This window comes from Fonsecaea multimorphosa (genome assembly GCF_000836435.1).
Source record: "Fonsecaea multimorphosa CBS 102226 unplaced genomic scaffold supercont1.26, whole genome shotgun sequence".
NCBI lineage: Eukaryota > Fungi > Ascomycota > Eurotiomycetes > Chaetothyriales > Herpotrichiellaceae > Fonsecaea > Fonsecaea multimorphosa.
In genome coordinates, this window is record NW_015971660.1 from 211,535 (window position 1) to 224,799 (window position 13,265).

At 51.8% G+C, this 13,265-nt stretch overlaps 4 protein-coding genes across 4 annotated transcripts; 2 read left to right on the top strand and 2 right to left on the bottom strand.

Moving 5' to 3' along the window:
• Positions 1–62: 62 nt before the first annotated feature.
• Positions 63–2,333, bottom strand: Z520_09828 (uncharacterized protein; the record flags this gene model as incomplete). The annotated part of the gene is made up of 1 exon (XM_016780322.1): positions 63–2,333. One exon carries the CDS (start codon positions 2,331–2,333, stop codon positions 63–65), a length of 2,271 nt encoding a protein of 756 aa, XP_016628565.1.
• Positions 2,334–3,449: 1,116 nt separating this feature from the next.
• Z520_09829 (uncharacterized protein) lies at positions 3,450–7,625 on the top strand (the record flags this gene model as incomplete). Its single annotated transcript, XM_016780323.1, has 1 exon — positions 3,450–7,625. One exon carries the CDS (start codon positions 3,450–3,452, stop codon positions 7,623–7,625), a length of 4,176 nt encoding a protein of 1,391 aa, XP_016628566.1.
• A 564-nt stretch (positions 7,626–8,189) lies between these two features.
• Positions 8,190–9,880, bottom strand: Z520_09830 (uncharacterized protein; the record flags this gene model as incomplete). The annotated part of the gene is made up of 3 exons (XM_016780324.1): positions 8,190–8,915; positions 8,973–9,149; positions 9,275–9,880. 3 exons carry the CDS (start codon positions 9,878–9,880, stop codon positions 8,190–8,192), a joined length of 1,509 nt encoding a protein of 502 aa, XP_016628567.1.
• A 1,178-nt stretch (positions 9,881–11,058) lies between these two features.
• Positions 11,059–12,618, top strand: Z520_09831 (uncharacterized protein; the record flags this gene model as incomplete). Its single annotated transcript, XM_016780325.1, has 6 exons — positions 11,059–11,125; positions 11,181–11,328; positions 11,393–11,664; positions 11,730–11,851; positions 11,928–12,077; positions 12,151–12,618. 6 exons carry the CDS (start codon positions 11,059–11,061, stop codon positions 12,616–12,618), a joined length of 1,227 nt encoding a protein of 408 aa, XP_016628568.1.
• Positions 12,619–13,265: the final 647 nt, after the last annotated feature.

Below are 13,265 nucleotides of genomic sequence, written 5' to 3' on the forward strand. Positions count from 1 at the left end.
ATCAAGCACCGAGAGAGCAGATTTACCAGCAGAATGAAAACGATTCCACAAGCCATAGGATTCTATCCCAGCGTGACATCTATCCAGCCCAATGTTTCGAGCTCCCAGACGTCCTTGGCGATCCGTGCAAGGCCTCGCCTGTAAGCGACGCCATTTTCCCAGTCTACCCACATGGCATCATAAAACTCATAGACCTCCTTCGGACTATACAGACGATCAAGCTCCAATCCCTCGAGTCGAGTGCATGATGCATGACCACAAGCTCCCGTACTTATCTTTGCAGAGACGTGATATTCTTCTGGGAGGTCTTCCTTGCGATATTCGAAGGTTTGTCCATATCGATTCTGAAGAACAGCTGGAGCTTCTGAAGGCGTTGTCTCCACGAACCGTTGATGCTTGATCTTCATCTCACCACGCGAAATCGCAATGAAGTTGATGACTTTGTTGGCGCCAAGACGTGGACTACAGCGTCCGAGCACGCCAGCGAATTTGCCTGTCGTACAGGACTCCAGACGGATGCCCTGGCCAGTGATATAGTCCTTTTCGTCGACCCGAAATTGTCCATACAACACACGACCATGTAGGAAGACGCCGTGAGTCCCTAGATGTGAAATTGGCGCTGCCGTCTCGCAGTCCCCAGAGGTCGAACGCGGCTCACAAAATGTTGTTCCTTGCACGGGATTGTCAATAGCGGCTGGTGGAAGACATGGCTGTGGTGCGTACGCCACGGACTTCATCCCATTCTCGAACGCAGTAAACTCTTTGTGGTCTTTCCAAGCTTCTGCCGCTGCCCTTACGACAGTCACACTCTCTGGAGTGATTGATTCACTGACAGACCAAGAGACAACACACTGGCATAACTCCATGTATGGATCAGCCGTCATGCGCTGGAAATCGACTGGACCCGACCAGTCAACCCATGACCAACTTGCGGACATTACGCTACCCACCTCGTCCTTGATCATCCGCCTGCAGAGACCGTCCTGTCGTGGGCTCCACAGCAAGCATGGGGCGAAGAAACATGCAGGTATACATTGAATGAAATCACCCGGGTAGGTTCTGGAAAGGACGACTTGAATACTGGAAAAGGCATGGAAGATGTCTTCTGGATGATTCTCATGGACGTGTCGCTGGCTATAGTCTTGTACCAATGTGGTGTAAAACTTCAGCGACGGGCGTTGCGGGCACAGCATGCCTCCAATCTGAACGGATGTGCCTTCGTCCGAGATGTCGGGAAGGGTTCGCTTTTGGGCATTGTGATGCTGACCGTGCTTTCCCCTGTTGCAAGCCGAGGACGGCATACATGAACACTGCCAGCTAACCTGGCTGGCAGACATCCAGATGATCCTGACAGAGAACAACTCTTCCTGCCAGGTCCAGGCTCTCGATGGCCAAACAGCTTTCTCCAGGTCCATATCTCCGTTCTCTCTGTGTCGATGACTAGCGCAGATGTTTGGGATTCCATGCAAGCCCGACTCGGCACTTGAGTTGTCCAAGGCAACAATGGTGCAGTAAGCCCGAGCGTAGATCTCAGCCATCTGTCGCACCTGCGAATGCTTCGAGGTTGGATCATCCTGTACGATGCAAAGTCGATCACACCACAGATAACGAAGTCCGAGGTATCCTGTCAAGAAGACAGCGTCTCGAACAGTAGTGGGCAATTGCACAACTGAGGTTGGTCCAAGGAGAGACCGGGGCTGCTGCAGGGCATCAAGGTTGGATCGCAACGTCTTTGCAGTTTCGATCTTGCCCCACACATAACTCAGAGCGATGTACCGAAACGAGTGCTCGTAAGGAACTAGACAGCACTGCTCAATGTCAATGAGCCAGACTGGGGCGCCGTGATCGCTTCCATGTAGCGGTGTGCATTGTGGGAGTTTGTTGTCGTCGCTTTTGTGATACCATTCGCAGGTACGCAGCCACTTCCGGATGCGAAATAGCGTCGCATTGGTTTCAGCAACATCTGCGTGCAGGTTGAGGTAACGACCATATGAAGCGAAAAGGTTTTCGAGGTTGGTCTGTTTATCGTTTAGGATCGTCGAAGGAAACTCGTCTTGCTTTGGAAACCGGGTCAGAAAATGTCGTCTCTTGAGATTCTTCGGTGGTTTGCGACGGATTAAGGATCGGATACTGCTTGTGACTTTTGACGGAACGAAGGCGAACGCATCTGTCAGCCACAAAGCCGGTCCTCTGAGCCAGCGGAGGCCAATGATAAATGCTAAAGAAGCAGTGAAGCCAGCCCGCCAAATGACATAGATGGCACTGAAGACTAGGGTCGGAGCGAAAATGCCAACTATGATCCAACGCAAGACTTCGAGGAACGTGACAGCCATTCAGCTAGGTGTATCATGACATGGTCGAACTGGATGTCTGCGCTTGATTTTGAGACGAGGCGCTGCTAGATCTATATTAATGCCGAACCCCGTCGAGGACAATTGGCAGGTCTGTACAATGAGTGTTTCAGCCCAAGCCACGCCTGGCACGTAGGCAGCTAGGCAGCCACCACCAAGCTTACAAAGTTTCCAAAGTGCCTGGGTGGCACTTTGGTACCGGTATTGCTCAACTCACCTGATGGAGTCGTTAGACGTTTGATGGAAGACGGAGATATTAGTGAGCTCTTTGACAACTGCTTCGACATCGGAGCAGCATGACAGCAGGCTCATCGCAGGAGACGTATCCTTGTCAATCCAGTGCGACCACCCAGAGTCGCCTGGTAGTAGGTGAATATTTTGGCAACATCAGAGTGTCAGCGCATTGAACAGGTACAGCATCACACCTTGCGAAGATACTCGCCATGCTAATATGAGGTGATTGCGAAAGTCAAGAAGCGGAATAATGCAGAAAAGAAAGCAGAGGGAAATGATGGCAGGATGAAAGCTTTCTAGTGAGGTTGTCGCACTTGAGCTCCAGTAATATGTAATTAGCTGTCACTCTTTTCCCGGCCTAGCTCTCCACAAAACAGTTAATTGGCAGAAATGACTCACGGAGAGGCGTACAGGCATCTAAGACAGTGGGATGGCTACCAGTAGTAGGCAGGTGAACAGAGGGCGTTGGCGGTCGGCGAGCTCGGTACAGGGAAGACTGTTGGGTTCCAAGGTGTGCATGAGCTCCGCAGCCGCCAGCGGGATAGCGAGATACCTAGTAGGCACTGCGTACTCGGAACTCCAAACTGCGATCTCCAAATCATGATTTCGCGACTTCAATTCCGTCGAGACGCGAAATGTATCCATGACCTACTACTTCATACTTCTCCAGCCCATTGTTCATTGCACTCTGCTCCTGGCTCAATTCACTCTACCTCACTGTCTCTACCCTGAATTGTGCTCGCTGCCTTGCTGTACGCTCTCTGTAAGGGGCGCTGCCGCACAGATGTGGCTTAACGCATGATTCACCCCAGACTCCCACCACAACCGCTCTAGGTTCTGCCCACATCTGTTCGCACTTTGACAATGGCGCAGGCAACGCCACCTGTCGACGATGTCGGAAGACTGATCAATTTGATTCCTGTCGGTTTGAAGGAAGCGGCGATCGATTCGCCCACCGCCCGCGCCACCGTTGTCCACTACGGAGAGCAAGTCGACCTCCTGGAGAAATGGCTCGACGACTATGCCAAAGCCTCCAACAGACTCGTTTCCGAATCCTTGACCCTAGAAAATGTCCTCAACAACTTCATCGCCCACGCCGTCCTCCCCACCAACATCTCCGAGTCGATGTTGGATCATGACTACAGCGTTTTGGCTATGAAGAAGTTCGCAGATGGTGCCAAAGACTATTGGATGAGCATGATCGCAGTTGTCAAGAGATTATCTATCATGGTCATTGATCCCATAAGGCAATTCCTCCAGAACGACTTGCGACCGTTCAAAGATGCTCGCCGAGCTGTTGAAGCTACCCAGAAAACCTTTGAACATCTCCAAGGCAAATATGCTGGACTGGGTAAATCGAAAGAACCTTCGTCGCTGAGGGAGGAGGCTTTCCAGCTGCACGAGGCCCGCAAACTCTACATCAAAGCCATAATGGACTTCTCCAGCATGGCTCCGCAGTTTCGCTTTGCACTGGATAAGCTCCTGGTCAAGATCTTCTTTGACCAATGGCGTGAGATGCGTCTCTCGCGCGACAACACAACCGCGACTTTTCAACGGAGCGCCGACGAGATGCAGAGAATCAAGGGATGGCTGTCGGAATTGGAGGCTAATGAAAAAGCCTTTCGCAAGGAGCTCCTGGCTGCGAAGAAACAGCTGGAGGATGCGGCCGAACTCGAAACCCGTCCCTCACGAGAATTGGAGGACTACACCTTGTCGACCGTCCCTCAATTTTCTGGTCATGGCCATAGCGCCAGCACCTCGACCCTTCAAAGCTCGCCCAAAAAGCCCCCCTCCAAAACTGGCGAGAAGCAAGGCTGGCTGTTCCTCCGAACCTATAGTGGGAAACCCACTCGGACTGTCTGGGTAAAGAGGTGGGCATTCGTCCGCAATGGAGTGTTTGGCTGGTTGCTGCAAGGCACGAGAGCAGGAGGCGTCGAAGAGAGTGAGAGAATCGGTGTTCTACTCTGTAATGTCCGCCCCGCGCCTGCAGAAGAACGTCGCTTCTGTTTTGAGCTCAAGACGAACAAAAACACGATCCTCCTCCAAGCAGAAACCCAGTCAGAGTTGGTGGAGTGGATTGACGCTTTTCACGTTGCCAAGTCCATGGCAGTCAACGATGCAGAGGGTTTTCGCAGCTTGACTTCGGGCAGCGGGAACATTCAAGCTGGTGCCGCCTTTGCAATAAGTGCGCCACCCATTCCCGAGTTTGGCACTTTTATCCTTGGGTCGACAGAACCGGGTACCGTTGGAGACGATATCTCTGCCCTGGAAAAGACCAACACCCTGCCAATTCCGGGGACCGAACATGGGCGCGACAGTAGTGTCGACTTGCCTAGAAGGTCAACAGCTATGGATGATGGCGGTCATCGTGACACTGCCTCTCGCATAATTTCAAAGCTTGATCTCCACCGGAAGAGTCCAGCTCCGACCCAGGTGTCTGCCAGCCCATCGACGCCAAATCTCCCTGGTGGCATTGCGAGCTTGATTGCCGCTACTCATGGTTCCATGCCTGTTGGTCCGAGTATTCCCATGCTCCAAAGTGCCGAGGGCGAGTTCTCCAAACCACGAAGTGCTTTTACTTTGGCTCTTCGAGATATGCCTGCCAGCAGTCTTGCTCCTTCGACTTTGGCTTCGGTACCGTCCCCTACCAATTTGAGCAAGTCAGCCGTTATCATTACAGGGGAGCGTGGCTTGAGCCCTGCCCCGGACAAGACTGGGCTTCCAACAGGTCTTTTGGCCAACACCTGGGGGACTTCCTGCACAGCTTTTCTGAATCGACTTGAACGGACTGACCCGAACGATAAGACAGAAGTCAAACTCCTGGCGCAACGAAGCCCGACGCTTCAGGCATCGTTTTCACCTCCGAAAATATCATCTACACCTACCCGTTCGGCCGTTGCCTTGCAAAATAACATTCCGCAGCTTGATCTGAGTGTGCCTCAAACGGCCACCCGAAGCCGGACGCCGTCGCCAAGTAAGAAACAGCACAGGAGCACTATAAGCGTGGATCGCGACACCTCGAAACAGATTAATCACGAGCGTCTTGTGCCAGACTTCCCTAACTACTATCCTCTGCAGCTCAAGTCTCAGGACGCACAGTTCCGCCTTCTTTTTCCTAATGTTAGACGCGACGACAGACTGGTCATGGTTTTCAGGGCAACCTGGAACCCCAGCGAGCAACAAGAATTCCCGGGCCGAGTCTACGTGACTCCCAGGGATATCTATTTTTACAGCAACCATCTGGGCTTGGTTCTCACATCGAGTGTACCTCTTGGATCCATTGATGAGGCCACTGCTGCTCCCGGAAGAGACTGTGACTTTATCTTCTTGCACCTCAAGGACGCTGCGAGCGACGCCAGTAGCCGACGAATCACAATCAAAACATTTCTGGAACCTTTGAGACTTCTGCAAAGGCGCTTGAACTTTTTGATAAGAAACAATGCTTCCGAGGAGCCCCTCGAATTGGAGGGGTTGATGAAGGCTCTGATCAAAATGGAGACCGAGACTCCTGACAGGAGCCCCAGCCTGGAAAGCTGGGAGGACGTGTCTCCAAATACTCCGGTTGACACTGGTGGGCCGCGATATCGAGGCAGAGCGTCCACTGTTGGGACTGAACTACGGGGCCCACTGAGGGTTGATCGTACCCTTCATCAGACCCATTTAGGGCGCAGGGAATCAAAGTTTAAACTGCCTGCTCAGCCTGTGAATTATACACCCCCCGGGAATCTACGGCTGGCGGTCGAGAGAGAATTTGATATCAGCGCCAAAGCGTTGTTCCATGTTATGTTTGGGGATAAAAGCGCTTTGTGGCAACTGCTTCAACATGAAAGACGCGCAAAGAATGTGTCCCAAGGGCCGTGGTTAAGCGTCGGAGAAGGACGGCTTCGAAGAGAATTCACGTTCGATACTCCCACCAAAACTCTGCTCGGCCACGAATCGTATGCGCAAGTTCATGATTATCAAACAATCGATGTCAATAGCGATCACTTATGCTACGTCGTCACTGACAAGAGAACCCCGTGGCATCTCCCCTACCAAAACAAGCATCGCCTCGTCAGCAAGATCGTCATCACTCATGTTGCAAAGGCCAAATGCAAGCTCGCTGTTTTTGTCAAGGTAGAGTGGGGGCGCGCAGCCTGGATATTGGGAGGAGTGGTTGAGAGACAGGCGCTGTATGACCTCGAACTCGATTCTCAAGATCTCGCGGATCTGGTGGCGGATCAAGTTCGCAAGCTTGGCCTTCACAGCCGCACCAAAAAGGCGATTCAGATCTTTGGCCAAGTCGGCCATTCAACAGAAACAACACAGCTTCTGGTGGATGCATCGGCACTCAGCATCGAATTGAGGAGACAGCCCATTTCCCGAACATTAACTGGACTATTGGCTCAGAGCGCTGCATCGACGGCGGAGAGTGCCTTGGGGACTCTCCTGCAGTCATTGTTGAGCATCCTGAGATGGTTTGCCAAAACACTGTCTGCTAATAAACTCATCTTGGTGGCACTTGTTTTTTCAGCACTGTACAATAGCTGGCATACATATCGAGACTCGCTTGACTGGTGGCACGAACGCAGGGCTGGTAATTTCATGGCTCGGCTTGGTATCTCGCCCAATACCGTGATGAGCCGGGCAGTGTATATCAGTGACTTGGACGATATTCTCAGCCGGGAAGCAAATCTGCCGGCGCGAGAGTCCAGTGTCTGCTATAGCGTCTTCTATGATGAAAACGAGCCGGAGTACTTTCAAGCCGGGCTGAGACAGACTCCAGCCGCAAAAGTCCAGCAGACGCGTCAACAACTCGGGACTCAACGGCATGATCTCCTTGTTGCGGTGCGGGTTGTCAATAGCATTGAAAGACAAGTGATGCAGGCCGCTTGGGAGCAGTGGGTTCTGGATGAGCATCGACGATGTCAGATCGTGGAGGGACTGGTCTTGGATGACCTCGAGCAGAACTATACGGACATTGGCGATGACCTCAAAGGCTGGTATGACGAATACTGCACCAGTTGCAGTAATGAGTATATGAAGATGCGTGCTGCGTGATATGTACTATATACTGTTAATGGACAACGAGGTTGGAGAGCCACGTCTGGACAAAGGGCTTGAGCCAAGCTTGACCTCGAGGGACGAGTTCTTGCTGAAGGCCAAATCAGGAGGGGAGCATTGTCAAAGAACAGCCTCACTCCACGAAACGGAGGCCTCTAGCAACCGATGTAGCGTTTATGCATGGAACTCGGCCCCGAGGTCGGCCACTGGTGTCATTCGTGATGGCTATGCTCTACTAGATATGCTCCTTGTGCAACCTCAGCCATCCTCACCAGGATTGATTGGTTCGCGTCGATTTCCGTTTCAGGGTCTATTGTCGAGATGCGCTAGTCAAACATCGCCGGCTGACAAGCATCGGCTGTGACTAATGCTTGTCACGCCTTACTCATTAGTACCCACACAGCTGCATATCTAGGTAAGATGCCTCAGAATATCTACGTCACTTGAAGCTATGCTGATGACGCCGATGAAGGGCTCAAAGATCCCAGCAGCAGTGGCGAAACGGTAACCAACGGCGCAGCCCGCTCTTGAACATGTTAGCTAAGCCCCCGGGCTTGAGTCTCATTTTGTAGCCATGTCCGCTAAGAAAGACGGGGGAAACGCTCCAGCTGGGTAGATTCCCACCTCGTCCCTTATTTGTTGAAGTATGATCTTCGCAGCCCTCTTCTGGTCATCTCTGGTCGCGCTCCAAAGTGCCACAAGCCGCAACGGCCAGAGTAAGCGGACTCCGTCCCTCCAAACTCTTGGTGTTAGTTTTGGGGAGCCTCCTGAGGCGGTATTCGTTGACAGCAGCAGCGGAACACACGCAAGGATTTCATCGGCCACACTTTGCACAGTCTCGACTCTAAGCTGAAATTCATGCTGCAGTGTGCCTGCTCTCACATCGCATCTCTCTGTTCTCATTTTGCCCAAAAGCTCTAACAGAGTCAATTGGAGCTTCAGTCGAAAGGCGTGGAGATATGTGCGGCAGCAGAGGAGCCGAATGTTCGAGTCAGAAATCTCAACAGTCTCAACGCTGGGGTTGCCGGAAGTGACGTGCCACAACTGCTGCATTCTCCTCTCAAAGCCCTCCACTTCGGCGAATATTTCTGCTGCTGCCCTGGCCGAACCGGTGGTCCATTTGTCAATGACTTGTCGGATAGTCGCACAGAAAGTGGACGCATGATGGCCATACACGCAGAGTTGATGAGTTGGCAGTTCGTCTTCAGTCAGGTCCTTTTCCAATTCCCGAAACCAGCTCGAAGATTCTGAGGGGCTTGCCATGTTTGTGATGAAGCATCTGACGAGCTAATATTTAGATTAGCAACATGCAATCAAAGACGACAAATTGAAACAATCACTCACCACTGAACTGTAGATCAGCCAGAACAAGTCCCGCGCAAGCGGCCTGCAGAAATGCAAAGTGCCACGCAGCCGCAGCAAACTCACCAGGCCTTGAGTATGAACTATCCAAGAACCGATTCCATACGTATTTGGTGAAAAGTCGAGGGGTTGATGCCCCTTACCTGGTGAGACAATGAGCTGAGATGGTGTGGTCAGCGCCGGTCTGTTATGGAATATTCAAATGGATCTTCGAGATGCATCCATATAATCATGGATCCTGTGGGTGTGGGACTGCGCAAAGCACGACATGAGGCGATACTTACCTCATAAAGACTTAACAGCCAGACAGACGCAAGAGTTTCGTCTTGCGTCTGCATGATTGGATCCTCGAGAGCCATATTTGTTGCTTCCAAGGCTTGCCCGTATGTTGCCGCTCGCTTGGATCGCGTTTCAGGCGTGTCCACTTTGCTGGTGAGGAAAGCATGTCCAATGGCTCGGCAGGCTAGCACGATGGGAGAGTCTTGCCCTGCTTCTGACACCATGGAAGACAGGAAATTGGTGTCGATCAATCCTGTCGTGATTTGATGTTTCTGAGGACAAGTCATATTGCTGAATGCCAGCGTAGAGGCATGGTTGTCCCAGCATTCTGCCAACTGGCGCGTGGGAAATATATACCAGCCAGAGAAAATCACAACATCTACCCGCGTCAGCTTCCAGCCGCAATTGTACAGGTTGTCGGAATCACCTGGATCAAGCAGTCTTGAGGGCAGCGGATCGTCCTTTTCGCAACATTTCCCAGACTCTTCACGTTGTGCATGCTGCGAGGATGACCCGCGAGGACCTGAGTTGCACCATGGACTGAGCCTTTTGCGTCGGCGGTCTCGGTTGACGCCCTGGGCGAATGAAGTAGGGCTTTCGACGCGGAACATGAGCTCAAGCTCGTCCCGATATCCTGGACAGCTCCTCCCCAAGCGTATGCACCTATTGCATTCCGGTTGGCCCAAGTCACACTGGGGTGACTTATTAATGCAGGTCCAGCCACGTGTTGTTCGAATCAGTACTCACTTTCACCCGCCGCTGTCGGCACAGATGGCAATCCCGGCTTGGTCTCCCCACGTTCGGCATGCTGAAAACGAGGTCAACAACACAATGTATTTGGTCTTCACACTTCGAAAAGACTTCTGGCTACAGCCCACTCAATCTGAGCTGACCGGGAACACCATTTATTCATTTTCCACCTCGCGGAATGCACTCGAAGTGTATACTTCAGAGGCGCAGGCTCGGCGGAGTCAGCTATGGCTTGAAACTCAATGACAAAGGTCACGTTCTGACGGTAGCATCAAAAGAAGGGAATTAGGGCCGCGTTCTTGACCTGATTTTCACCCTCATCACCAATGTAAGGCGGGAAATGGTAGAGGTTCAAGCACTTCTCTAGTCATCTGCTCGCCAAAAGGGAGAGAAGGCTAGTTACGGAATAGACGATTCCACAATCTGGGCCAGTTGATCATCTCCCGCTTATCAAAAGTCCCCAAGGTCGCACTATTTGCCGAGTACGGAGACACCGATTGAGCAAAATGAGCGAGACGAGGCAGTGGAATGCATCTATCTACGCTTGTCCATTTGTGGTAACCAATTCGAGCTGCGCCACAAGGCTGAAGCTCGCGGGGCCGAGTGCCAGTGGCTGCCGAAGGGTGGAAATCCCCTCGATAATTAGTTGCTGCCTGTCGTCCCTGAAGCCTTGAGACACGCATTGCCTCGAACTATGACATACTACAGACTTGAAAGCGACGCGATTCGATCTGCAGACATGAGACCGCCAATATGGAGTGCCCCTTGTCAACAGAAAAGGTCTCACGAATGCTATGGCAACCTCGTGGACTTGCCTGAAAAAAGTCGTGGAGGGCCTGAAAGTCTCAAACCTGGCCTAAAGCCTCTGATGCATATCAGTAGGATGATCAACTTCAATGGATGGTATAAAGCCCGTCTGGCAGTCCTGTTCTTGTTTCCTCCGACATCTTTAATCGAGACGACACAGAAGCATCTGTTCCATTAATTATCAGAAAGTGTTGGAGAAAAAGGACAACATTCTCACAGGATATCTGCAATCATGGGAATATTCGATAACGATAATGGGGACTCCCACGTGTGCAGCATGCCCAATCCTCTACAAGCTGGTATGTTGAAGACGAGCAGAGCAAGGAATATCTCTCCATTAACAATGCGATTCAGATGCTCCAGAGCCATTTATTGGAAACCTCTCTTTTAGACAATTCAATCTGTGTCTCTCAGGCGGTTGCACTGCATTCGTGTGTCTGTCGATATTCGTCCTCATGGCCAGACACGCGACGCATTTCAGCAAACCCAACGAACAGAGCAAGTGAGTGCTATTCCTGTGGATTTCCTGCGGATGGGAATACCGAGACTGACGCTTTCCATCGCAGGATCCTGAAAATCTGTCTCCTACCTCCGTTCTACAGTCTCTTCTCGCTACTTGGAATCGCTTTCCCAAATGCATACCCGTACCTCGACCCGTGGCGGGATTTCTGGGAAGCCATCGCTCTGGGAAGCTTTTTCCTGTTGCTCTGCGAGTTCGTCTCGCCGAGCCCGGATTTCCGTGACGTCTTTTTCGCGGCGTTTGAAGTTCCTCAATCTCGCAGAGCTAAAGAGAAGGGAAATAATGCCCAGCGCAATGGGTTGGAATGGTACAGGGTAAGTCCATGCTTACATTCCAAGCAGTATACAGGCAAGCCAGACACTCACTGACGACCGTGCAGAAAGCTTGGGTCTCCGTTTTTCAATACGTTGTTGTATCTCTAGCGATTTCAGTCATGACCGATATCACTCAAGCTTTCAACAAGTACTGCCTGGAGAGCAGTAACATCCACTTCTCCCACATCTGGGTAAGAATCTATCAATCCCGCTCGCGGCGAGCTCCTTACATTGAAATGTCAATCAGTCTGACTTTGCTGTGTGCAGCTGACGATCATCGGCAACATATCCATCTTCATGGCCGTTACATCGTGCATCAGATTCTACAATGCCCTGAAAAAGGACTTGAAACACCACAAGCCGCTGGCCAAGTTTTTGTCTTTCAAGCTCATCATCGGCTTGTCATTCCTTCAAGACGTATGTTCAACCTTCCACCGGCTCGGAGCCCACTTTTGCTGTGCTTTATCTAACACCATTTCCCGCCTCTTAGATCATTTTCACGATTCTCCGCTCAACCGGCGCACTGAAGGAGAGCTCTACCATGACCTACGCAGATGTCAACTTCGGCCTGGACACCATGACCACGTGCATCCTGATGGTGCCCTTTGCCATTTTCTTCCACTACTCCTACGACGTTTCCCCCTACGACATCACGAAGCCACGCATGCTCCCGCTGTCCGAGATTCCACCGCAGTACATCGACGAGTCGAGGTCTTCGCAGGAGGCTTTGAACCGTCGAAGCGGCAGCGATGACTCGTTCAACCAGCACCGGCACATGGCACACGAGACCGGTGGCCAATACTACGGTGGAGTGTTGGGTATCAAGGCATGGGCGACGGTGCCGGATCTCAGGGAGATTCTGCGGGCAATTCACTTTGCCTTTACCATGAGGACGACGGCCAGGAGGATGAACAGGGAGGTTGTCGGCGTCGATGCGCCTGCTTATCCAGGCTACTAGTCGGGTGGGGAAAGAGATGAAATGTGGAAGGGGTAAGACAAGGATGGGTGTTGGGGAACCTCTGCAGATATGGGTTGTCTTCCTGGTGTCGGTGAACGGATGCGGACATGTACAGAATTCTTTGGTGTACGGTCAGCTTGGGCGCAGGTGCTAAAACATAGCGGTTACTCTGGGCCATTGATTTTGAATTCAAAGACATTTGAAGCTTCTATTCCTCATCTCCCCCTGTTTCTGCATTCGACGTGTTAAGAATAGTGCTGCGTGCGTAGGACAATGCAGACTCGCAGCCTCGTCACGTGCCTCCCACTACTCTGATAGGTCATTGCGGGGTGTAGACGAGGCCCCCCCTTGATTACTGCGTAAGCCTCTTTCAAAACTTCCGAGGCATCTGTCGGCTGCAGTCGGTCAGCTTGTTCAGGGCCATTGTACCTCGATGCCGACGCGGCGCCAAATGCGCAATACAATAAAATCTCTGGAGGGGATCGGCGTCTGAACTACACAATGTGTCCCCTTGAGTTCTCGAGATCCTTGAAGCTGTAAAAGGTATATACTTTCTTTTCGTTTTTGGATCGCTTACAGGGGCCCGCCGGCATTCGATTGAATTGTTATCGTGTAAGGGGAACGATATATACCTATCCCTGCCTGAA